The 26,292-nt window shown below is 41.5% G+C and overlaps 2 protein-coding genes across 10 annotated transcripts in view; both read left to right on the forward strand.

Annotated features, from left to right (window-relative positions):
- Positions 1-19,271, forward strand: part of ptk7b (protein tyrosine kinase 7b) — an 89,556-nt gene extending 70,285 nt beyond the window's left edge. The window contains exons 6-21 of the mRNA XM_061690640.1: positions 640-787; positions 4,056-4,186; positions 6,376-6,642; positions 7,543-7,679; positions 8,034-8,169; positions 8,633-8,752; positions 9,711-9,860; positions 10,213-10,360; positions 11,115-11,242; positions 11,724-11,924; positions 14,760-14,921; positions 15,003-15,235; positions 15,325-15,405; positions 16,535-16,686; positions 16,760-16,938; positions 17,757-19,271. Coding sequence (XP_061546624.1) covers positions 640-787; positions 4,056-4,186; positions 6,376-6,642; positions 7,543-7,679; positions 8,034-8,169; positions 8,633-8,752; positions 9,711-9,860; positions 10,213-10,360; positions 11,115-11,242; positions 11,724-11,924; positions 14,760-14,921; positions 15,003-15,235; positions 15,325-15,405; positions 16,535-16,686; positions 16,760-16,938; positions 17,757-17,917 — 2,534 coding nt within the window. The 3' untranslated portion in view covers positions 17,918-19,271. The remainder of the gene's footprint in view (positions 1-639; positions 788-4,055; positions 4,187-6,375; positions 6,643-7,542; positions 7,680-8,033; positions 8,170-8,632; positions 8,753-9,710; positions 9,861-10,212; positions 10,361-11,114; positions 11,243-11,723; positions 11,925-14,759; positions 14,922-15,002; positions 15,236-15,324; positions 15,406-16,534; positions 16,687-16,759; positions 16,939-17,756) is intronic.
- A 1,723-nt stretch (positions 19,272-20,994) lies between these two features.
- Positions 20,995-26,292, forward strand: part of srfb (serum response factor b) — a 48,308-nt gene continuing 43,010 nt past the window's right edge. For 3 of the 9 annotated variants that reach the window (XM_061689967.1, XM_061689968.1, XM_061689974.1), the window contains exon 1: positions 20,996-21,995. In XM_061689967.1, coding sequence (XP_061545951.1) covers positions 21,360-21,995 — 636 coding nt within the window. In that variant the 5' untranslated portion in view covers positions 20,996-21,359. Of the gene's footprint in view, positions 21,996-26,292 lie in introns of all 9 variants that reach the window. The other 6 variants (XM_061689969.1, XM_061689975.1, XM_061689970.1 and 3 more) reach the window with 5 other exon arrangements.

The raw sequence follows: 26,292 nt of genomic DNA on the forward strand, positions 1-26,292 counted from the left end.
CAGATGCAGTGTTGAAAATATAATTTCTCGAGAATATATTTGCCTGTGTGTCCATACTTTTGGGATGTCCAGTCATTCAGTGCTGAATGTTGATGTCATATTCAGTGGTTGTTTCTATATAAATTTGGCTGTATCTGCAAGTGTAGTTTTGTATGTCTCATAATGATTGCTAGTTAAAATACTAGTCGAGTTGTTTAAAAAAAAAAAAAAAAAACATTACGAGATTAAAATAGGTATTAAATGGTATTGAATCAATTGAATTTAGTTTAATTTATGGTGGTGACTCCAAATCAGATGCAAATCTCGCAGTTTTTTTTTCTTCAAATAAATAAAATGAGCTTTTACGTGACACATAAAATTTTGAGTTTCAGTATAGGGATTTTCCTCCTGTACAACAGTCAATCCCGTTATGTGTTCCAGCTGCCATAAAAACGATGGTCCTGATATGCCAAGGGGTCAATGAAAAGTCCAGTGACCTAATTATGTCTGCATGAGGGCCCCTGAGGTGTTGACACATACCATCACCTGAGGGCCTGCCCTGCTGTTGGCAGCTTTTAATAAGTGCACAGATGCGATAGTGCTTGATGGTCTAATGCCTGCTGATGTAATCATGGAGATGTTTGTCTACGTCTTTTATAGATAAGAGCTTTCCTCGACCAGTTGTCACTCCTGAGGACCAGGTGGTTCTGAGGAATGAAGAAGCTGTGTTTCACTGCCAGTTCACAGCTGTCCCGCCTCCTGCTTTGGAATGGTACCATGAAAGTGAGCTGCTGGTTAACAAAACTCGGTAAATTCCAATTGCAAAATTAGTTTTTTTTTTTTCCCTCCTGGGAACATGTCTTCTTCTGTTCCAAGATTGTTCCCTTGCCTTACTTCACCATTATACATTATACGCATCATCTCTACTTGTTTTACTAGTGTGTAGCTGTGGTGCATTCCCTTGAGACCTATAAACGGGAACTCTGGAGCTGTACTTTCAGCTTCCATTTTGCTCTTACAGCTCTGCCACAAGATGAATTGCACATTAAGGAATGCTATTCCTGAAATAAGAATGCTGTAAAGTTCCTTTGTGATCTGCTGTACTTCATTTCAACGTGTCCTCTATCACAAGAGACTTTGCAGTCTTTCACTGTTCGCACACTGAACAGAAAAAGCCCTCAAGCTGCAATCAGCTTACCAGCATGTCCCCTATAAACATGTACTGTTAGCTCTAAATCACGTGTCAAACAGCAAGTCTGCGGGCAGCTGGGGGAAAAGAATTCTTGCCAGCTGGTTGATTTAGGTTTTTTAATAATTACTGGTCAGTTTATGTTTCTCACACTATGCTGCACAAGAGTCACTAGCAGATGGGACACACTGCACTGTTGCTGCTGCTGGACTTGAAGCAGTCAGCACTGAACATCACACTGAGACACTGTCGCTATCTATGTGTGACCTTAAACACAGTGGGGTTTTTTTGGGTTTAATTTATAGGCCTGCATGGCCATTTTGTACAGCTGCCAGTGTTTGATTGAGAAATAAATGAGGGTTCATGTCGCCAGCTAATCGTTTATTAGTCATTTCACCACCATATGCTGTAGTTTGATAGCACTGCAGAAGATGTAACTCGGTATAGAGCGGCTGAAATAAGTATTTAAAACGTCACCATTTTTCTCATTAAATATATTTCCTAAGGTGGAGGACACAAAAATGTCACCATTTCATTTAAATAGACACATTGCTCCATCATGTGATTGGATCGGTGATTGGCTATCGTTTCTTTAAACTCACTGATCGGTGATCGGCCCCAAAAATCCTGATCGTGTGAAGCCTAGTTTTAAGATGAGTATCCATGCATCCATTTTCCATACTGGTTCTCCTCACTCGGGTCACGGGCTTGCTGGAGCCTATCCCAGCTGACTCTGGGGGAGAGGCCGGGCAAACACCCAACTGGTCGTGAGATGAGTGTATTTTTCAAAATGAACACAAAGCAGTTTATTTCCATCCATGTTGTGATGTGTTGCTCTACTTATATTAAAGTGCCACAAAACAGGCCCAAAAATGTCTTGTAAATTCAAAACACCACAGAGTAAATTTAACAAGCTGTACCATGAATGAATGTATAAAAAAATCGCAGAGTATGTGAAACCAGGCTTCAAAATGGTTAAGACTTGAGACATTTTTTGAGCTTCCAGACGCGGTGGGCATGTCGCTGGGTGCTCTTTAAATTCCGCCTCCAGCTGTCAATCAAATACTTTTTTTCTATCGTGGATTTGCTGCTCCTCTGCCTGCAAGCAGTGCAATAGACAGCACATGCTTCATGGGCCGCAGTCATTCTGCCCCTTTATTTCCGTTGAAATTCAGTGGGCCATTAGTTGACAAAGGGACTCGTCAGCCGCGACGTGTTGCGAGAAGGAGGAGAAAGAGGACGGGGTGCGGGGAATCATCCATGGTGCACACAGTGGTGTGGGCGTGTGGCCGCCGCAGCTGGGTGATTTTTGTCCCACTCCTCCTCGGCCATAATGCGACTGGCTTACGAGCCCCTCCATCAATTCGAGGGGCTGATGAACATTCACCATGTACTCTAACCGCTGTCAGGTCGGCGTGGGGTGGCGGATCCTGTGTGGTTCGCTGCTGCCTCGCAACACAACGAGCATGCGGCCAGGCGGCAGAGACGTGTTAGTCCAAATAACACCAAACACATTGCACTACAGGGAATATGTATTTTTCAGAGTTGTGGGCATACTTTGATGGCTAACTGCACACTACATTAGTAGAACTGGGTCGATTATGAATGAGGGAGTGGAAATTCCGCCAAATGGTCACTGCATGGAATAAGGGCGCTTACTGTTTATATAGTGAGGGATGTAAAGTATATGTCCAAACCTCTTGATGTCATGAGGATAGTTTTTAGCCCCGCCCACAAAAAACCTGGACTAATGTAGAAGGTGAAAAAGAGTCTTAAGCTACAGTATATCTCAACAGTTCAGTACTATAATGTTCGCAGTCTTTGCACGTTTTCAGCACTTCAAACATATTTTATGTATTTAGAAACAAAATAAGGGTTTACGTTTTGGGGCACTTAAAAGATATTTTCGAGTCAAAACTCATGAATTTTTCTCATGTCGAAAATCAATCAACACCCCAGAAACAGAACAGGGGGGAAAGAATTCAGTATCGGCGCAATGCATCATGGATATTGGTTGTTCATTACTTTCCAAGATGCATTGCGGAATACATTCAAGGCACTTTAAAGGGAATAACCTGTACTCACTACACATTGGAACAGCACTACAAAATAGCAAATTCCCTATATTGGGGACTATATAATGTATATGGAATGATAGGTCTGCGGAAACCTCTTTAATTAAATCAGGGCTATGGCTTGACCTAATCTGTAATTATTCATCCTATCAAGACATTTTGAACAATATTGTGTCAAAAGCCATTTTTTGTTCCATTGTTCTACCACAGTGATTGTTTTTCTGGTTGAAAGGACTAAAAATTCCCACAGAAACATTCTTACATCTTGTAGAAAGTCTTACCTTATGAGTGGAAGCAGGTGGTGGGTAGGTTGGCTGAACTCCATTTTCACTTATTCTTTGTAGGAACCCGTCTCAATACTTTTGTCCATGTCCATCACCCCATGTCTATGTTGAGTTCCTGCCACTCTCTCTCATATCCATCCCAGATGTGAACAGCACAGCTTGCCTGTAATTAATTTTCACCCTGTCCATCACTGCCACAGAACGACTACTTAGCATGCCAGAGGTCAAGATGGGCCATTAGGATGGGCCTCCAACATCACAAGACATTTTAAAAATAACTTGCTGTATAGGACATTTATCTGTGTGTTTTGTAGTGGAAATTTGCCTAAATTAGAACTAACTTGGCGCACCAGATGTTTCACTGGATCAGCATGGTTAGGAAACATGCCAGATCCCTGGTACCCATTACACTGATCAGAGGAGCTGCTGGTGGTCAATCAAGCCAAAGGAAATGGCAAGAATACACTGGTGGCAAGAAGAATCAATAAGCAGAGGTAGAGGTTTATATGAGATTTGTTTTCTCTCCAGTGTATTCCTGCTATCCAATGGGTCACTGCTCATCACCCAGGTTAAACCCAGGAACACGGGCTTGTACAAGTGTGTTGGCCGCAGCGACAGCGGTTCAGAAGTGACACACGAGGCTTCCCTCCTCATAGCAGGTACACACACACAAATTTGCAGCGGTTGACCTGCTTGGTGATAAACACCTAAGCACATCATGTTGTCTGAGAGTGTGAGAGCATTTCAGTACAATATTGCTCTGCCTTCTGTTGGCTTTTTCACTTAGAGCCATATCTCACCAGATAATCAAATTTCCTTAACATTATCCGGTGCAGCTGTATCCTTCTTACTCTATACATGCTGACACTTCAATTCTTCCACTTCGTGTTTTTCCTATCACGTTGGCTAGTGATCATAACATCACATGAAGTCTGTATAAAATAACAGTTGACATGCCCCACACGAGATTATGAATGAATACCATACAGATAATCCTGTTTCGCAGAGCCGAAATGTATTCGCTATTTCTTTGATCCATAGGAGTTAATAATTTACTAGGAATAGTTGTACTAAAGTGAGGCATTTATTACACAGCATGTGGCATTGACAAACATACAGCTGCAAATTCATCCTAAGTAGATAAATTGAGTGATGTCCACTTGGAGACATTATTGTTTAGAATGCCCTTGTAGTTATAACATTTTTAGAAACCTGCTCACAGTATTCGTATACCTAAAGTAGTCTATTAATTGCATAACTTTATTGTTTAATACTAATTAAATTTCTCATTAGGAATTAAAATATTTGATAAGCACTGTAATTTCTCGTGTATAATGCGCACCCATGTATAATACGCACCCCCAAAGCGGACCCTAAAATTCTGGAAAACCGTTCTACCTATGTATAATGCATTTTTACAATGCATGATTTTGCTTCTACCCATTTGATCAAATCATGAAGTATTATCTGTCTTTTATTAGTTTTATTCGGAAGTTAAGCACTTTATTTGATCATGTAATACTTTCTTTTTATTTACTTGCGCTTATTTTGAAATTCACAGCCCTACTTTTATTTATTAAATGAGAAAACACACAGTTGTGCTCATACGTTTGATTACCCAGGCAGAATTTGTAAAATGGGTATAATTCTTTAAAAACATTAAGGGGTAGGCGAAACATATTTAATTTTATTTTAATGGGATTCAAATTAAAACTGTCAAGCATTTCAGAAAAGCAATATTTTTTTGGGGGGGGGAATGTGCATTATACACAAGAAATAACTGTAGTTGTATTTGAAATTGTGTTACATGAATAAACCCACTGAGAATGAAAACTATGATTTCATAGCACAGAGACCACAGTGAAAACATTGTCTAGGCATATGAACTATTCTACGATATTTTCCATAATAGTGTCAATGAGTGCCATATAAATTCTGAACACTACTACCTTCTAAAAAGTATTTAAATTACTGCTGCAGTGTAAAGTGAGGTTTATCTGTTGTATCTCATTTTACGAATCAGATTTCCTTTTCAAATGCAAGTGCATGCAAGTCAAATGTTAACACGCTTCAGTCTGGAGTTTCTTTCTTTTACTCTCCTGAGGACTCTTTTTTTTTTTTTTTTTTTTTTTTTTTTTTTTTTTTTTTTTTTTTTTCCCCCCCTCTCAAACTTCTGTTTTTTCTTTGGTCAAATGAAATACGACTGTATCTGCAGTTTTAACCCAGTGAACCGCAGCTCCATTTAAATACCTTAATTCACATAATCTGATGGTAATCCCTCCAGGCATTAAATGGGATTGTGTCACAATAGAAGTCATTATTTGGTGACAAGTTTTAAGTCTTTTTCCTCGTAGTTCCACCTCATTCATTTTACAGCCCAAATACCAACCCATGCCCCTCCCCCCCCCCAATCTCCTTCTTTCCCAGTTCAGCCTCCCGTTCATCTGCTGAAATATATGCGTACAGTACAGTACAGTACAGTAAGGTCTTGTGAGTCTTTGTAGCACAGATCACACTCCACTGACTATATAGCTGCTGCCACCTTTGAAATGGCTCACCTCACAAAGACCCTTTCTAATCTAATTCCCTTACTTAAAACAACCTATATTCACAGTCTCCTACTGTCTTTGTTACCTAATTACTAGGGGGCGGGGGGGAATTGTTTTTATTAAAATACCAAAAATCTGTTAACAGCTCTATGATCTAGAAATAGCTGTACTCAAGGTGCTTGATAAATTAAAACACACTTTGAAGACAGATTTTGGTTCACAAAAATAAAAATTAATAATAAATATAATTAAGTAATTTCACAGTTCTGTTCCCTTCACCTCTCTTCTCTACACCACAGAGATCGATGACATGATGGCCAAGATGTCAAAAGTTTTCACAGCAGACACTTTGCAGCGGGTCCCTTGTAATGCCCCACGGGGACGACCCCAGCCCGGAGTCTGGTGGGAGAAGGGAGGTCAGCGAGTGCCCACGGAGGGACGAGTGTACCAGGATGGCTCTGATCTGGTCTTCAGTCCAACTGAGGCAGGCGATTCTGGACTCTATACCTGCGTAGCTCAAAACAAGGCGGGACGCAGGACTCAAGAAGTTACCTTCACTGTAGCAAGTGAGTACAAAACAAGCTTACAACATCACGCGTTTATTCACTTGTTTTTTTTTTTTTTTTTAAAGAAATGAGGATCACACTTTAATACACATTATTTTGTGTTTTTACTGCTTTTTTTAATGCCGGATTTACACTAGTGTTCTACTCATCGGCAATAGGACAGAGCCCTGTTGCAAATAGTGAAAATTGTTGCAAAGCAATACTTTCCTATTGGACTGTTCTAATGGCTGACTAAATGAAGCTCCTTCCCTAACTTCATAGTTTGTCAGCACCACACTGCCACAAAATGATACCAAAGTAATACTTTTATGTTAGACGGGGCTTTGGTCTTCGCACAAAAACAGAAAATAGGTGAGGTTTTTCAGTCAATAATAGGATAGGTTCCCCACAAAATCAGCAAATTGGTAACTTAGCAAATCACAAATATGAGGGAACACTGTACATGATTCAAGTGCTCCAGTTACAACTTTTTGGGCATTTCTAGCCCTCCATAAAGTTCGAATATCTCTCATGTAATATAAGCAGAAACATCTAAAGAAATCACTCATATGTGTATAAATCACATCTGTCAATTCACCTGCAGTGCATGCTAGATGTTGTTGAAATGCTATCAAATATACAAAACACCTGCTGTAAATCAACAGCATAAGCACAGATACAAATGGATGTATATTTTTATTACTACAGCAAAACATCCCAAGTGAATAAATGTCTTACATAGAATAGCACAAAATAACTTATGTATCCCTATTAGAAAGGGAGATCATTTATGGTATTAAGTTTAGTCAAGCTAAGTTGTCTGCTCAAGGTTCTTGTCATGCAGTTGAATACATAGCTGTTACAATTATACTGTTTATGTTTGAGGGATTGTAAAATGCCTGTGCTCATGTTCTCCTGCAGCCCCCCCTTTGTGGGTAACAATGCCCCAAGACAGTCGTTTGGAAGAAGGTAAACCGGGTTATCTGCACTGCCACGCCAAAGCCACTCCTGAACCTGAGGTCACGTGGCTGCGCAACAACATCATGATCACACCTGAGGTCTGTTGTTATGATCACATTCCTCACTGGCCTGTGTGATGTCTCCTTTCTCGGGTTCATATACATATGTTGACATTTTGGAAATGTATGTTTGACTTCCTCTTTGATTTTATTTTGTATACTGTACTGCAAAATGTTGGTTGTTGAACTTACCCGATTACTTGTTACCCCAATTGATATTTATAAAGAAAAACTTCAGTTGCAGTATTTGCCTACTGCTATGTAGATGACCATTTGTGAAATAATGTAGTCAAAACAGTTTTATGAGAAATGTAACCAAATTTTTCCATAATGTACACATTTTCTGACAATTCAGCTGGGCTTGTCTTTAACTGCTAGTTTTCTTCCTGCCAGGACTCCCGTTTTAAACTATTTCCAAACGGCACCCTGAGGATCAACAGCGTGGAGGTGTACGACGGACAGATGTATGGTTGTGAGACCAAAACAGTTGGCGGTCGACTGTCTGGCCAGGCCAGAATCACCGTACTGGGTAAGACAGTGAGATTTTTCTTAGCGACAGTATGTTTTGAGTCATTCCAAGAAAGATCAATAATACAGTGCTCAGAGAAAATCTAAAACAAATGTGGTCATGCTTGTGGGCATGTGTATGTGTTTCTTAAAATGGGAAGAGCTGGAAGACACCCACGGAGGTGTTAAACATGACTCATGCACAGCAGCTTTAGTCTGACCTCCAATGTAACACTTTATCTCGAAGATGAATACTTCTGTAGATGATCTGAGATGTCATTGTTATGTCTGGCTGGTCTCTCTATTCATAAGATGTCTGCCTCATTTAATGATTTTGTCCATAAAAAAAAAAAAAATGAATATGCGGATGTGGGGGATATGTTATACTGATCTACAACCATCTACGTAGTTCAATTTTGTTCTCCTGCTTTTGCAAAATGTATAAGAATAATAGTAACAGTAAGTTTTGCTTTGACTTGTTTCAGAGAAGCTCAAGTTCACACCAACCCCCCAGACTTCACAGTGCCTGGAGCTTGATAATGAGATCACCATCCAGTGCTCGGCTAAAGGCAGAGAAAGTCCCACTATCCGCTGGACAAAAGCAGGTGTGCTCCAAGATCTCGGCACACAACTCATGTAGCCATAATGGAAATTGCAGTTGAGGACATATGAGGATAATAATATACATAATTCCCTCAGTTCGTCTCAGTGCATTAACACTTGAAAATCTCTCAGGAAATGCGACTAAATGTAGCTCTCATACATTTATGGACTTAAAAGCAAGGCATTGCATGTTCTCACTGTGCTCGGGTAGGTTTTCCTAAGGTACTCGTCACAGATTCCAAAAACATGCATGTTAGGTTAGTTGAAGACTCTTAAATTACGCATAGGTGTTAATGTCAGTGTGAATTGTTGTTATAGTAATGTGCCCTATGACTGGCTGGTGACCAGTACAGCATGTACTCTCTCTCGCTCTTGCCTCTTGCTCAAAGTTGGCTGTGATAGGCTCCACCGTGACCCTCATGATGACAAGCACAATGGAAAGTGGATGGATTACAAGCAGATTCGCCATTAGCCAGATTAGCCATTGTGCTGCAAAGCACTAAAGTCATCTCATTTTGCCGAACTTTTAAATTTACCCAAACATGTTGTGAGGTAACAGTGATATAGTTAGAATGTAGCATTCTGTTCATCCTACTCATCACAGTTACATTATCACAGAAGTGAAAAGATAGTTTCATTCCAAACAGTAATTCTGGAGAGTGTTAAAATTAACAGTCTGCCACTGGAAGTTGGGCTAAATTGATATACTAGTTGTACTCATAGTAATGCAAGGTATTGCGTCACACAAATGGCACTGCACCCATGAAGATGCTTTTAATTCTGTATGAATTAAGCAATTGTGGATTATGCCTGAAATGCAGTAAACTCTTAAACCTATGACAAAAACCAGATGAGCGTGATAAATTATTGTTTGCAATGCAGCTACGGTGGCAGCAAAACTGTAAACAATGCATTCCTTTTTAAGATCCCTTAACCTCTATCATTTGTCGCCCCCTGCAGATGGAGGAGAACTGCCACCCCGTGTGGAGCAGAAAAACGGCCAGCTTCACTTCTCTAAAGTCACTCGCAGTGATGCTGGCAATTACACCTGCATCGCCTCCAACAGCCTCCAGGGGGAGGTCAGAGCCTTGGTGTCACTCACAGTGGCAGGTAAACTGCTCATTCATCATTTTGGAAGCAGGGAGCATTAAGAAAAAACTTGCACTACCACATTAGTCACCAGTACGATGTTGTAAGTGGTTGTGGTTTCAGTATATTTGAGGGTACTTTCATGAGGAAACATTGATTGATCATTCTCAGTGAATGGCAGCATTTACTGGCTTTTGCTGGGGTTTTTACAGCCTATTAATGAATTAGATTTGGTCAGCAGAGTGTGACTATAACCAACCACAGTCGCCCCAGCCTTTTACTTCATGCCAGTTTGTGAACAAAGAGTAATTTAAGATAATGTAATGTGTGTGTGCGTGGGTGTGTTTGTGTCCCTTTGCATGTACACTCTTAGTGTACATTCGCTTTAAGGTGGAGCCTGAGAATACGACTGTGTACCAGGGCCACACGGCCATACTGCACTGCCAGGCAACCGGCGATCCTGAGCCTCATATCCACTGGATGGTTAAAGACAAGACGCTTGACATCAGTAAGAACAGAAGGTAACGAAGTTCTACCATCATCAGCTCAGGAAAAAAATATTTTAAAAGACTACTTTGTAAATCTTATAAAAAATCCTTATGCATATTGTTTGGACACTCAGATGGATAGGCTCTTCTGTTTGTTTTTCTCTCGCAAAGTTATGTCATTCTAGGATCTCAAAATACACACTTTTATTTATTCAAACGTGGAATCATCTGTATTTGTTGACTACTTGGTGGTAGCAAAAACAATCCAGTGCTACCTTTTAATATAGAATAAGTAAGTAATAAATGTTTTAATGGAGACAATTTAGTGGTTTTATTTGTTAATGCTGCATGCCAAAAATAAAAAACAGTCATTTCAGCCCTCTGACTAGATGAGGTTTAATAGCACACCACTGGGAAACCAGAGTTCCTACTCAGAAACCTATAACAATGCCCGCCCATGAAGATGCACACACAAGTGAGCGGCTACTCAGTGTTGCCAACTTTGTCGCTATATTTATGGACTTTTAATATTTTCTGACTTCTGATCCCTCCAGGGACTATTTACTTTTTGTGGTTTAATTGGAGACTTCTGGAGACATTTGGACACACTCCTGAGAAGGATATGTTTATACTCAGACTGCGAAACCACCACATTTGATCATATACACCCCCATTATCCAATTTTCTAAATGTATAGTTGATTTGAATCCAATTGATCCAAAGTTACCAGGATCCTTTAGAATGGTACAAAATATTGTTTCCTCAAAATTGTTATTTCTTCTCTCAGGATCCAGAAGATGCCCAATGGCTCCCTGGTCATTTCAGATGTCACAACAGATAACACAGGCAGATATACATGTGTGGCAGGAAACAGTTGCAGCATCAAAGACCGTGTGGCTCAGCTGTATGTCGTAGGTGAGTTACACACACACACACACACACACACACACACACACACACCCTAATCAGAGCATACACAGTGGAGACGAAGCACAATTCCACATGTTGGATGAAAGTGTTTATTAAAGCTTCCCACTCCTCCTGTCATCCACCAGGACAGGTTAATAATCATGGTTATCTCAGTGATGCCACATCTGTCAGGGGGGTGATGGAAGTGGGCAGACGATAGATGTAATACCGCTTTTGTCTTCTGTGTGTTGTCTGAAGCTTAAATATACTGTCACCCTTTCACTGAGATTGTCTATTACAGAAGCTCAAATTCTGTCACACTTCCCACTCCCAATTTCTACCAAGTAACAGAATAGTGTTCCAAATTAGATCTAAGCATGAGACAAATGAATTTAGACATTTTGCTCAAACATAATTAAAGTAGATTAGCTACTTTAGAACCATTAATTATTAATTAATGTGATGCTTGGATGTCTGTGCCCGACAGACAAACCAGCACAGACGCATGACGAGTACGAGGACAGAGCGCCTTACAAGATGATTCAAACCATCGGCCTGTCTGTGGGGGCGGCCGTGGCGTACATCATCGTGGTGCTGGGCCTCATGTTCTACTGCAAAAAGAGGCGCAACGCCAAAAGACAGAACAAGCTTCCAGATGGGGAGGAGCCAGAGATGGAGTGTCTCAATGGTATGCAGCTTTGATACAGACAAATGCTTGGACCTTTGTTTAATTAAGACAGGGCTTCTCAAACGGGGATAAAACATTGCATTAGAGTATTAAAACTTGGATTTGATTATTGTTGTTGCGATTTGTTGCATAAATTACTCTGTTTCTTCCTGGAATAATATTACAGGAACTGCTTTTGTAAATTTTCGACAGCATAAAATATTTTTTGGGGTGCAGGTATACAAAAGTTTGGGAAGTCTTGGATTTTCTTTTTTTCTTCTTCAGATTTGAGCAGTAAAGGTGTTTGCTGCCATCTTGTGTTCATTCTGTGAACTACCAGTGAAAAAAATATTTTACATGGAGCGGCTATCAGAGTAAGGGCCAATCCCAATTCAACCCTTTAGCTCTTCCTCTTCGCCTGAGTTTTATATCGGAGAATTTCAATAAATTAAAATATCATGAAAAACTATATTCATGTAGTTCAGTTGAAAAAATTAAAACATTTCCTGATTAGATTTTTTTTTAGCTTCTGGCTAGCAAAGACCCCAAATTCTCCATCTTAAGAAAATAGAAATTATTACAAAAATAATCAAAAATGGTTTTTAATCTAGAAATTCGGTAGGAACTGGTTTTCTGAAAATTAGGTATAGTGAATCTGAATTGCTGATGGTGTAGTGGTACACTTACCTGACTTGGGTTCAATTCCCTCTCAGTGACTGCGTGAAATAAATATGAGTGTGAATGTTCGTCTTTCTCTGTATATGCCCTGTGATTGACTAGTGACCTGTCCAGGTTTTAGTCTGCCTTTCGCCAAAAGTCAGCTGGCAGAGGCTCCAGTAAACAGTATAGAAAATGGAAGGATGGATCAATTACTATATTAGTAAAATTAGTTTCACTTTTTTGCACCTGAATGTAATTTTATCAAGGGGTTTGTTTTCATCACTGTGGTTTTGTCTGCTTGCTCATGTATGTTTATGCAACTATCCTTTGTGATGTGTAGGGTATTGTCCACACCCTGATGTCATTGTAAAAATTGTAGAAAAGAACAAAAACAACCATTTAGTGAATAACTAAGTCAATATTTACAGTGAGTACGGAAAGTATTTAGACCCCCTTAAATTTGTAATTCTTTGTTATATTGCAGCCATTTGCTAAAATCATGTGTTCATTTTTTTCCTCATTAATGTACACACAGGACCCCATATTGACAGAAAAAAAATTGAATTGTTGAAATTTTTGCAGATTTATTAAAAAAGAAAAACTGAAATATCACACAGCCATAAGTATTCAGACCCTTTGGTCAGTATTTAGTAGAAACACCCTTTTGAGCTAATACAGCCATGAGTCTTTTTGGGAATAATGCAACAAGTTTTTCACACCTGGATTTGGGGATCATCTGCCATTCCTCTTTGCAGATCCTCTCCAGTTCTGTCAGGTTGGATGGTGAATGTGAACGTCATAAATCTTCAAAAATTTCAACAATTCTGTTTTTTTCTGTCAATATGGGGTGCTGTGTGTACATTGAGGGAAAAAAATGACTTAAATTATTTTAGCAAATGGCTGCAATATAACAAAGAGTGAAGAATTTAAGGGGGTCTGAATACTTACCATACCCACTGTATAATTAAAACATGTCAATATACTTTATCCATCTACAAAGTTATTTCTTAGCCATATGAGATTTGACCAAAGTTGCTCTTTGTATGCTGGATCAGCTGTAAGGACGCAGCTATATTGGCAAACCACAGATTTGATTCAGGTCATGCTTTTGACAACAATTAATTATTGAGCATGGAAATTTCCTTTTAAAATGTTCAGCCTCGCTCTGTGAAATCATATTAGGTTAAGTTGTAACTTGTATTGCTCATGAAGGTTCTGATTACAATGTATTCCCTTGACGAATTCTGGCCTGAAGCAATACACTCATTGATTATTGCAGGTGACAAATATATATACACACACCTGTATATGGCGGCAGTTCTGACAGCTTCAGCAGGTTACACCACTGATGTTGGGCGAGAAGGCCGGCCTGGCTCTCAGTATCCGCTCCATTTCATTCTAAAGTGTTCTATAGGGTTGAGGTCAGGATTGTCCAGGCCAGTTAAGTTCATCCACATCAAACGCTCTCATCCATATCTTTATGAACCTTGATTTGTGCACTGATGCAGAGTCATGTTGGAACAGGAAGTTGCAAATGTCCAAAATATTAACCTAGGAGCTCCAGTGAAAGGAACTATGAATGCTTCAGTCAAACAGTTTGGGGATTACCCCTTCCTGCACCAGTGCACAAGGAAAGGTCCATAAAGACATGGATGGAGGGAATTTGGTATGGATGGACTTGACTGGCCTCCACAGAGTCCTCCCCTCAACTTGATAGAACAGCTTTTGGTTGGTTTCAAGTGGACAGTGAGCCAGGCCTTCTCATCCAACATCAGTGTGTGACCTCACAAACATGCTCTTGGCAAATTCCCATAAACTCGCTCTTAAACCATGTTGAAAATCTTCCCACAAGAGTTTAAGCTGTTATAGCTCAAAAGGGTAGACCAACATCATAATAAACCATATGGATTTAGAATGGGATATCACTTAAAAACATGTGAGTCAGTGCAGGTGAGTGAAATTAATACTTTAGACAATAGTGTGTGTGTGTGTGTGTGTGTGTGTATATATATCTATATATATATATATATATATATATGTATATGTATGTGTGTGTTTGTGTGTGTGTGTGTGTGTGTGTGTATACACATATGTATATATGTTTGTGACTCTGCATTTATAATAAAGCAAACATCTTCATATTGTTTGACTGCGATCATTCAAATTGACATGGCGATACTGTGTGTGGTCTGTCAGGAGGGACTGTTCAGCAAAATGGCCACACCACCACTGAGATCCAGGAGGAGGTGGCCCTCACCAACATGGGTACCATGGCAACAGCCGAGAAGCGCCACAGCCACGTTAACAGCGACAAGCTTCACTTCCCCCGAGCGAACCTGCAAACTATCACTACCTTAGGTAACATTCACTTGCTGTATGCAAACACGTAGTAATAAGTCAGCCTGTTGAGGGCTTAGCAAACTGTGACGTGTGATGCAGGTAAAGGAGAGTTTGGCGAGGTGCTGCTGTCCAAAGCCAAGGGCATCGAGGAGAGAGAGGAGGAAACGGTGGTGCTGGTGAAGAGCCTCCAGACCAGAGACGAGCAGCTTCAGCTCGACTTCCGCAGAGAAGCGGAAATGTTCGGCAAGCTCAGCCACCCCAACGTGGTCCGCCTGCTGGGTCTGTGCAGAGAGGCCGAGCCCCACTACATGGTCCTCGAATACTACGACCTGGTATGCTCATTGAAAGACGCGTGTTAACGGTTCGAGAGGAATTTCTGCTTCACTCGTGTTTCAATGTCTTCTCATATTTGTCAAACCAGGGAGACTTAAAGCAGTTCCTAAGGATTTCCAAAGACAAAGATGACAAGATTAAAGCTCAGCCTATCAGCACCAAGACCAAAGTAAGTGTTCAGGATTAACCCTCTTGCAAGACAGTAGTTTTCTGACAGATCTTTACTTTTTTTTTATAGTTAAGACCTGAATTGTCCTTATAAATTACATTTATTCTTTAAATCTGCCTTTTAAAGGTGTTAAAATGCCACTTTATTGTCCAAGTGTGTCAACAACAACAAAAATCAGAAGTCAGTGTTTCATTTTTTTGAAACAACGCTGCCACTTGCAAGTAAATTTGTTGCCTTAAAAAAACAAAAATAAAAAAATTATGATCTTATATAAAAAGAACATAACTCAAACCCATACAATTACATGGACATATATCAGCTCTGCTCACAATAAAAATAAATCAAAATGAAATATGACCCATCAGTTAAAGAAATGCAAATAAAATACAAGATATAATAATGACCTTTTTTTTTTATTAAATGTAATTAAATTAAACAACTCAACCCATAAAATTACATAAACGAAATGAAGCTTTGATAAGAATATAGCATAAAATGACGTAAAAATGTGATCAGTTAAAGGAAGCGGCACGGTGGGGGACTGGTTAGAGCGTCTGCCCCACAGTTCTGAGGTCCGTCCGGGGTTCAATCCCGCCTGTGTGGAGTTTACATGTTCTCCCCGTGCCTGCGTGGGTTTTCTACGGGCACTCCGGTTTCCTCCCATATCCCAAAATCATCCATGGTAGGTTACTTGAAGACTCTAAATTGCCCGTAGGTGTGAATGTGAGTGTGAATGGTTGTTTGTTTATATGTGCCCTGCGATTGGCTGGCAACCAGTTCAGGGTGTACCCCGCCTCCTGCCCGATGATAGCTGGGATAGGCTCTAGCACGCCCGCGACCCTAGTGAGGAGAAGCGAAGCGGCTCAGAAAATGGATGGATGGATGGATGGACGGACAGTTAAGGGAAGTGATTTTTTTTTCTTTTCCTATGACTGTACATTCTCAATTGTAAGCCGTTTTTGTGATTGAAGTCATGCAATAAATCATAAAAAAGTACCAAATAAATTCCTACACTATAGTTATTGGCTATAAATTAAATCTTACAGTTACTGGTTCATATATTTTCTCATAGACTGTACTTTGTGATCACAATCCCTACGTCAAATGAAAACTTGAACCTTCTTTCTAGGTTTCCATCTGTGCCCAAGTAGCTCACGGGATGGAGCATCTGTCCAATCACCGCTTCGTTCACAAAGACTTGGCCGCCCGAAACTGCCTAGTCAGCAGTCAGAGACGCGTGAAAGTGTCGTCGCTCAGCCTTAACAAAGACGTTTACAAAAGGTCAGACTTGTTGGTAGTGAGTACCGGATTTGGGTCATGAGTGCTAACAGTGATTCTTCTTGTGCATGTACAGTGAGTACTATCACTACAGACAAGCTTGGATTCCCTTGCGCTGGCTCCCATCGGAGTCTGTGTTTGAAGACGACTTCTCCACCAAGTCTGACGTTTGGGCCTTCGGAGTGCTCATGTGGGAGGTATTCAGTCACGGAGAAATACCATACAGCAAACTTGGAGACAATGAAGTGCTAGAAGGTCAGTGCAGGCTTTTTTTTTTTTAAAGTCTTGAGTAACTGTTATTGCAGTTGTTGTGCTTTGAAGGTTAGAAACGTCCTTAAATGTCTTTTCTAAGTTTCCATTCCTTCTATTTCAAAATGGCTGAATGAAGGGTGTCCTCGTGAAATGTTTTTTTTTTTTTAAATACATAACAATATTATTAGTAGTAAAATCATTTAAATAATAATTAAATTGAATTAATTAAATACAATAAAATACAATTATTGAAAATACGTCTGAGGGAAAATAATCTCTATTTTACTGTATTTTACTTTGAGTATCTGGGTTTGATTTGGTTGGAAATGTTCAATTTCTGCTTTCAAATGTTTTTCCCCCCCACATGTGTTTAGCCGACTAAGTGTATATTTATTTTTTTTCGTGAAATTTGTCATTTCATTTATTATACTGATTATTGTCCCTCAAGTGAAAATTCAACTGCAAGGGAAAATTCAACTAAAATAGTTTGCTTGGATAGGAAAAAAAAAGTCCATACATATATATAAAAAGATATTACATTGTATGCCTTTATTACAGACACTTTTGGGAGGAAAAAAAAATCTAATCTTTTAGTGGAATGAAAATACATTACATGTGCAGTATTTACATTATTTGCCCTGCGATTGACTGGCACCCAGTCCACAGTGTACCCCACCTCTTGTCCAAAGTCACCTGGGATCAACTCCAGCTCACCTACGAAACCTAAACGCTATAGAAAATGGATATTAATGCTTATCCAGCTATCTAGTGTAATCTACCGGTAACCATCACCCCCTCTGTGTGGCCCCTTCCCCTTCCAGGCCTGCAGACCGGCAAGCTGAAGCTGCCGCCCCCAGAGGGATGCCCCTCCAAAATGTACAAGCTGATGGTCAGCTGCTGGGCCCCCAGCCTCAAGGAGCGCCCCTCCTTCAGTGACATCGTCCACAGCCTGGGAGAGCCGCCCTCAGACAGCAAAGTCTGAGGCCATTAAGAAGGGGAACATCCTTCCGCTACAAATAAAGACAGCAATGTCTCACATTTCAGGGAAGAAGCGTTTTAAATATGCATTTCAGACATTTTAGAAAAGGAGGGTGTGGAGGAGTTTGCCATATCAGTGGAAGCACACCCACATTTTTTTCCATTTACTTGGGAGCAGCGCAGTGAGTTTACGTTTGCCTTAAACGCAACATGGATAACCACCCTCTTGTTCAACTTCCTATCTGTGTGAACACTGAGACTCTTCACAAACTCGGTACCTCTACCTGTGTGCACACATACACACACGCACACGCAGTTCAAATCAGAACCAAGCACAATGTCAAACGATCCAACTTTCTTGCAGCTATACTCCAGCTGCATCCTCAGTGAGCCCCCATCATCACTTTAAACCATATGGATGCTCCAAGTGTGTCCGTGTGTGTGTGTGCGCGTGCGTGTGTGGACCATGTGAGCTCCAGTATGTGCAGCTCTTTGCATGAATGTGTCGAACTGTTACACTTGTGATGTGCAACATGAGCAGACTTGTTTAAAAAATGAGCCTGTTATGATGATGAACAAAAAAAAATATTTTAGCATACACCCAAGAAATAAGACTTCGAATGGAGATTTTGTATATTTTGTGTGTTTTGTTCTCGTATTAACCTTGAGGTGCTCCCAGTGCACCACAGTAACATGTTAAGTTGTTGTGATGGTGTCCAAATAGCAGGAATCCATCCCGAGTGTGTTAAAGTTGTGACAAGGTTCTGTGCAGAGGTCCAATCACAGTTCCCCTCTGGGTCCACTTGTTTCTGTGTGCAATGCTGCGAAAGGGGACCAGTGTAGATAATGTTAGAGGCCTTGCACTAACTTCACCTAAAACATCACTCTTTGTATCTGTGCAGGTGCCTGTTTATTTATGAAGGTCCTGTGTTGTTGTTGTTGTTGTTTTATATTGGTTTATAGTAGGAAGTTCTAAGGTAGTTCTGCTATATGTTCACTGTCATGCTCCAGCTCAGTGTGTGCATAGCCTGGCCAAGCAGCTAAAATGCTAACACAAAGTACAAAAAAGGAGGTCAAAAAGCGGGACTGCTGGTCACTAGTACTAATTAAGTGCCTGGTAAATGAAGGATAATCTAAAAACTGTTTTCACTTTTGTTACATGAATCTCATGCCTTTGTTCATGAAACTGTTTTTACATATTGTTTAGTGTAATATGTTTCTATGAAAGCTAGGCACTCACCTTTTATTTTTTTTTTTATTTTTTTTATCTGCTTCAGCGAAGGTCCACTGTTATATATGGATATATGCACAATTATACATACTGCTGTCAATAAAGGGTCACAGTGTTTTTTACCCAATTATGTTTTAATAAGTTGTATTTCCAACAACATGCAGGTGATGTAAGTAAAGTAAGTATACTCACTGGCCATAACATGAGGTACACCTGAACAATCATAATTATCAGTTTTATCTGACATATACAGGGTGGGTGAAAAGTAACTAGGCAATAGTCATTGCTTATAGATTAGTATGCTTATAATTTAGTGTCACTGAAGTCATTACGGAAACATTTTTTTATACAGAAAACAATGGGTATTGTTTTGTACAGTAGTAGTACACAACAGCTTGACTGTTCAGTGGCGAAACAGGAAAAGTAAGATGCCATCTTATCTCATATTTTTTAATCTTTAATTTCATTTCCCATGCAATAAAGAGCGTATCAATATGTTGAGTACATTTGTAATAGGAATATGGATTTTATTACCAATGTTTAATGCCAAGTTACTTTTCACCCACCGTGTAGCTAAATAGGGTAACTTGAATATTGAAAGTCCACCACAAACGACAAAGGAAAAAAAAACAACAACTTTACAATACAGTAATACCTCTGACAGTATCGAAACTAAACGTAAGCTTTATAACGGCAGGGTTTTAAATACAACTCTCATCTGATTAGATGTTCATGTAAATCTGGTAGTTCGTATGCAAGGTACAGTAGTTGCCAACAGTTTCATAGGTTACCCTGTTTAAAATGTTGCAACCTGTGATGTGAACTTATGAGGGCTTGACAGATACTCTTGGCGGCTGTTGGTGCTCAATTATAGACATCCTGTAAGTACAGCTTCATATTTCAGACAAGCCTCTGCACGCTGACTCTTAAAACACTCGTGTAAACAGCTGTCCGTGATGGCACAAATTATCCCACATTCTTGCATTAGTGGATTATAATGTGTTAAATCTTACTGGACTGACCTATGCAAAAGAAATGATATATCATGAATTCAAACATCTTATTTTTTATATAAGCAGACTTGCAAGATGCAAGCCATCTTCCTGTTTTCCTTCAAGATGCCTTACAGTTGTCATTCCCTGAACATGCCTCTAGAGGGCGGTATGTTTTTGGCTCCCGTTTGATCCATGTTGGACTGGTCTTCAAAAGTGGGGATGGCATTCTGAAAACAGCAATCCAACTTTTCATTTCTTGACGGTGATGTTCGAATGCTTCAATATATATGTATTGTTTTTACTTCATCGTGCTTAGTGCCCGATGGGTTTGTCATGGTCATCTTGGCTTACTCGGCTTAGGGTCTCATTTTAGGATCATTGTCATTGTCGTTAAAATATCCGCTTTGACAAATTTCCTATCAATTCTACACACGTAATACCTAAATATATTCATTGAATGAGCGATCGCTCCACTAACACTAAACTACATTTTGACGAATCAATATTATTTCAACTGAGAGGCCCAGTGTTGAGGAAGCTACAAAACCTGAATGTTTCGTTATTTTGGTGCCTCTGCCAGGGTGACGTTGACGTTAGCGCAACCGTGTTGGTATTTATGCTAATGAGCGCCCTTACGACCAATAGCCGCACGCCTCTGATAATCCTCAGCCAATCGGGAGGCACCGCTGTAACTCACCAAATAAGGAGCGACAACACCAAATAAGGCAACACTATCTCTTTATAAGGAGGAAAGTAGTTCCCGTGCTGTCATATTACTCCGCCGATGTAAAGGCTGACCGGAAATATTGACTTTTTTCAGCCATTCCTAAACACGAAACGGTGCCCGTGGTGCTATTGCTGGACAAGGGCGTATTACGTCGTCGCGAGCTGGATACTGCTTGCATTGTTTTCCGTTCACAACCCGGACTACGTGCTATGGCGGAGCAACATGGCGGGCGCTTTCCGCCCTTTCCTTTTTGAGAAAGTGCTGAGAGTTTTGGGCATTAGAGGAGGGCGAAGCGAACTGAGGAGGCCGTAGAAGGTCCAGTGGTCAGCATCACTTGCCAAAGTTTGTTTCACTTCTTTGCTCGACCCCGTCGAAGCGCCAACTGAGCCGCTTTGTTTACATTCTGTGACCCGGCCGTGCATGCGTTTTGTCAGTCGTTTACGAGGTCCAGCTTTGTGGGCTGGCGTCACACACAGTCGCGCCGCGAAGTAGAATGTTACCGAGCCAGGTTGGGTCGGCACCTCACGGAAACGCGTCAGCTTCAGCTAGAGGTACCGTCGGGCTCGGTTCGGCTTCTGTCGGTAGCGGGATTCGTCCTGTCTTGATCCGAACAGGGCAAGCTTCTGTCGGGCTTGGCGAGAGCGTGAGCGGGGCAGCGGGGCGGCTCGGGATGCTGGGGGCGAACGGTCCAGGGGGTCCCCGTGGCGTGAGGTCCGGCAACGGGACCGGGGTGAGCCCGCTTCAGGCCGCCCTCCAGGGCAGTATGGTGGGTCTCAACGCGGGGATCGTGCTGCCTCACGGAGCCAGGTTCGACCCGGACAGGGAGAGTGTGCCTCTAGGCAGCGGCTCGGACAACGACTCGGACTCGGGGGATGACGACGACCCGGTGGCTTCGCTCGGGGACAGCAGGCGAGGGGTGAAGCGGGAGAGAACCGAAATGGAAGCTGCTGTCACGGGCCAGGAGGTCGGAGGAGCTCCCGGAGGGTACGGCCTGGCTCCCGGGGGGGTCGCTGGGGCCAAGCCGGGGAAGAAGACACGTGGTCGCGTCAAGATCAAGATGGAATTTATTGACAACAAGTTGAGACGCTACACCACTTTCAGCAAGAGGAAGACTGGCATTATGAAGAAGGTAAGTCACAACAGTGCATGCTGCAGTCGTTTTCAGGTGTCACTCGTTTTTGCCTCCCCTGCAGGCACGTGCAAACACACCAGTAGGTACGCCTATGGACAACTAAGTCACGGGTGTACTAAACATGCACAGTAAGAGACAATACAGCTCAGTTTACTGTATTGGGGTACTTTGCACTAGTGTAGAGCTGCATTTCATCAGACTGTGTTTTTGTCGAATAAAATGTTGGTGACTCCTTTAGATAAGACCTGTCATGATGATCCAATTCTTAACCAAAGTGAGCAGATTGCCATTGTAAGGTGAGCAGGTGTACCTAATATTTGGATTCGTTCATGCATCTGCACACGAGTGGAATTAACACCAGTGGTACAACAAGTAATTGTCCATCTGTCCATGTTCTATACACTTGGACTCATTAGGTTAACTGGAGCCTATCCCAACTGACTGGGCGAGAGGCGATGTACACTGACTTGTTGCCTGTCAATCACAGGGCACACAAAGATGAACAACCATTCACACTTCACTTTCACACAATTTAAAGTGCTCACTAGCACCTAACCTGCATGTTTTTGTCGTGGGAGGAAGCCGGTGTACCCGAAGAAAACCCACGCAAGCACGGAGACAACATGCAGGAGCTGAGGTTCAAATCCCAAACCTCAGAATTGTGAGAAAGACCTGCTAACCACTGTGCTGCCCTAAACTAGCAATTGAAGCAATTCACATTTAAACCCAGGTAGTGATCATGAGGAAATGTATTTGGAATATTATGTGAGTGAGTGCATGACAAGGAATGGATTTCCAAATAGAGCAAATGACACTTCTATTTATGACCATGACAACCCCCACCAATCACACACATTCACATACAGTCCCTTCACACACGGTGGTTTAGAACTTACAGTTAACTTAATCGAATTTGACTCTTTGATGTACTTATTTGACTTAATGTGATAGAAACACAATGCATCGGAGCACTTAATGCAGTGAGCAGTTGCCAGGACAGCCCTCAATGCACAGACTGTTCTGAGTGCCTCCGAAGCAGCGCGCCACTCACATGCGGTGGCCTCGTGGCGGGCAAAGCGGCAGCAGGCCTTTAACCCCAGAGACACACGCACACACACACACGCACACAAACACCAGAGGACAGCCCGACAGCAGACGAGTGCGGGGCTTCTTGTGCACGCCATTATGGGCTCTGTGTGTTGGTATGTCAATGTGTAGTCCACGACGCTAAACAACATAGAAGTTCTACTAGTCATCAGCACTGTGTCAAGTGGAGCTATTACAAAAAAAAATCATCTTGACGCTGTTATTTTCCAGCATGCACAGTGTAGCCTGCTGCATTACACTTGTTTTTTTCACCCCCTTCTTCTTCTATTTATCTCAGATTGTTGTCGTGGTAACTGAGGTTTCTTTATGTAGGCTCTTGGTAACATGAATATCATTTGATACACTGTGTTGTGTGGATGCGTAAGATAAAAAGAGATAAATAGGTGCATGGTAAAGATGTCTTTTTTTTTTTTTTTTTTTTTTTTTTTTTTTTAAGGATCAAGAGGCTTAGTCTCTTTGTGAAGGATGTGTTGAGGCATTTCACCCCCCTCTCCCCCCGATAGATTAGGATTAAGTACACAGGACTTCTTACTCGGTATCAAGTGGCAGGTTGCTTCATCAGCGATAGGAACTGAGTTCCCCTTTTCTCAATCGCAGTGGTGTGACTTCATTTGCAGAGCCAACAAGTAGCTGACATTTCTACACCCAAATATCTCTCTGCACAAATAGCAGAGCATTCAACTGGTTTAAGTGGTAAGGATTATTTTAGAACTCTGTGTTTTCAAGACCTCAGCTCAGCAACACCTTAAGGATTCATTCAGAGTTAATGTTTAGTTTTTTTATTTGGATTTTTTTTTTGCAACATTTACTGCAATAGACAAAGGACTGCCTTCAAGCATGAGTTGTTTGCATGTATCTGTTGAACTCAGCTCAGTGACCATCAAAGGGATGCTTTTTCTTTAGCTTTTTGTTTGACTTTTTGGCGGCACGGTGGACGACTGGTTAGAGCGTCTACCTCACAGTTCTGAGGACCGGGGTTCAATCCCCGGCCCCGCCTGTGTGGTGTTTGCATGTTCTCGCCGTGCCTGCGTGGGTTTTCTCCGGGCACTCTGGTTTCCTCCCACGTCCCAAAAACATGCATGGTAGGTTAATAGACAACTCTAAATTGCCCGTAGATGTGAATGTGAGTGCAACTGATTGTTTGTTTATATGTGCCCTGCGATTTGCTGGCAACAAAAATATAAAACACTTAAGGCTTAGTTCTCTCTAATATTGTTCACAAATCTGTCTTCACCTGTGTGAGTATTTATGCACCTCCCAGCTGCTGCATATCAAGATGTTGACTAGACAATGTGATTTTTTTTTTTTTTGTGGGATAGGCTTCCAACAATAAATGGCTACTCTAAAATGTGCATAATCACACAGCACAATGCCACATATGTCACATGTTTTTGAGAGCGTGTACAATTTGCATGCTAACTGCAGGAGCTTCCATCAGAGCTAATGTTTTTCACCATAAACTGTCACTAAGACGTTTAAGAGAGTTTGACAGTACATCCATCCAACCAGCATCACACCCACAGACCGCATGTAACCACACGAGCCCAGTACTTCCACATCCAGCATCTTCACCTCCAAGATAATCTGAGACCATTCACTCGGACAGCAGCTGCAACAATGGCTTTGCATAACCACAGAATTTCTGCACAAAGACAGAAAAGCGTCTTCGGGAAGCTGAAATGTATGCTCGACATCATCATCGTGCTCTCAACCTGACTGCAGTTCGTCATCATAACCGATTTGAGTGGACAAATGCATCTGGCAATTTGGATTTTGGGTTTCACGGATGAATCCCGGTTTTTACTGTACAGGGCAGATGGCAGAGAGCGTGTAAGGCATTGTTTGGGCTAGCGCTTTGCTGATGTCAACGCTGGGGATCGAGTGGCCCGTGATGGCAGTGGTGTTTTGGTACGGGCAGGTGCATGTTATGGACAACCAACAAAGGTGAATGTTATTGATGGCATTTTGAATGCAGAACGATACGGTGACAAGTTTCTGAGGCCCATTGTTGTGCCATTCACCAAGACCATTATCGCATGTTGCAGCTTGATAATGCATGGCTGACCCTATGTTTCAAAGATCTGTACCCAATTTCTGGAAGCTGAAAACATCCAATTTCTTGCATAGTCAGCATATTCACTGGACATGTCACTTATTAAGCATGTTTGGGATGCTCTGGATACGACCGTGTAAAACAGCCTTTTTTTCTGGGCAGCCTAAGGCACATGTGTGCAAAAATCACATTGTGTAATCAGTAGTGCTCAGAGTCGCTATTTGCATTGACCGTAACGAATGACTAGGCAATCACAATCAAATCATTACTCCTTGTACTGTTACGAAATACACATGTCCTTGTCCAACCAAAGAAAAATACAATTTTGATTATTTGAAAGCTATCTGTAGCCCCCTGGTTAAGTCCTGATTGCAGTTTTTTGGGGGGTTGCAAATTTAGTCACAACACCAGAGAAGACAGCTGATCCATTTTGGCTGGGACATCTTTGCTTGTCCCTCTGGAAAAAGCTTTTGTCAAATCACTTATTTTTCGTTTAAAATGTCTTACTTTAACCCGGATCCCTCGCCGCATCATAGCTGTAGTCTGGTCCAGTTTCGGTGCCGTAAAATGTGTAAATCCACGCTGGCTGGCAAGACCTGCTTCTGCCTTGGCCCAACGGTTAAGATCATCGCCTGCCACCGTGGGGACCTAGGTTCAAGAACCCGACCAGGACCATCCACCAACATCTCCCGGACTCACTCCTGTGGTGTCCGTGAGCAAGACACCAATACCCCAAACTGCTCCCTGGGCACTTAAGTGCTAAGTTGCTCCACCAACAAGTGTGTGTGTTCACTGTGATGGGTAAAATGCAGACAGCAAATTTTGTGTGCGTGCCTGCATGTTCATGACAAAAAAGATGATTCTTCTTCTTCTTACTAAGCTCGCTAGTTATCTTAGCTGCTAGCTAGCGGTAGGTGGTTAGTTCTCATCAAACATCTGCCGCGATGTTTTGAATGACTCCTGGATAACGTTATCCAATTCATGTGCTGCGGATGCCTCGTTCCGTGGACATTATCGTTTCGGGGGAGGGTATGCCTCCGTGATCCACGTTATTGGGTACAACTGCGCGGTAAGTCAAAATGGTGGCGGAAGTAAACAAAGCATTGAAGCTCTTATCAGAATAAAATGTGTGCT

The sequence above is a fragment of the Phycodurus eques genome, chromosome 11 (assembly GCF_024500275.1).
Source record: "Phycodurus eques isolate BA_2022a chromosome 11, UOR_Pequ_1.1, whole genome shotgun sequence".
Classification (NCBI taxonomy): domain Eukaryota; kingdom Metazoa; phylum Chordata; class Actinopteri; order Syngnathiformes; family Syngnathidae; genus Phycodurus; species Phycodurus eques.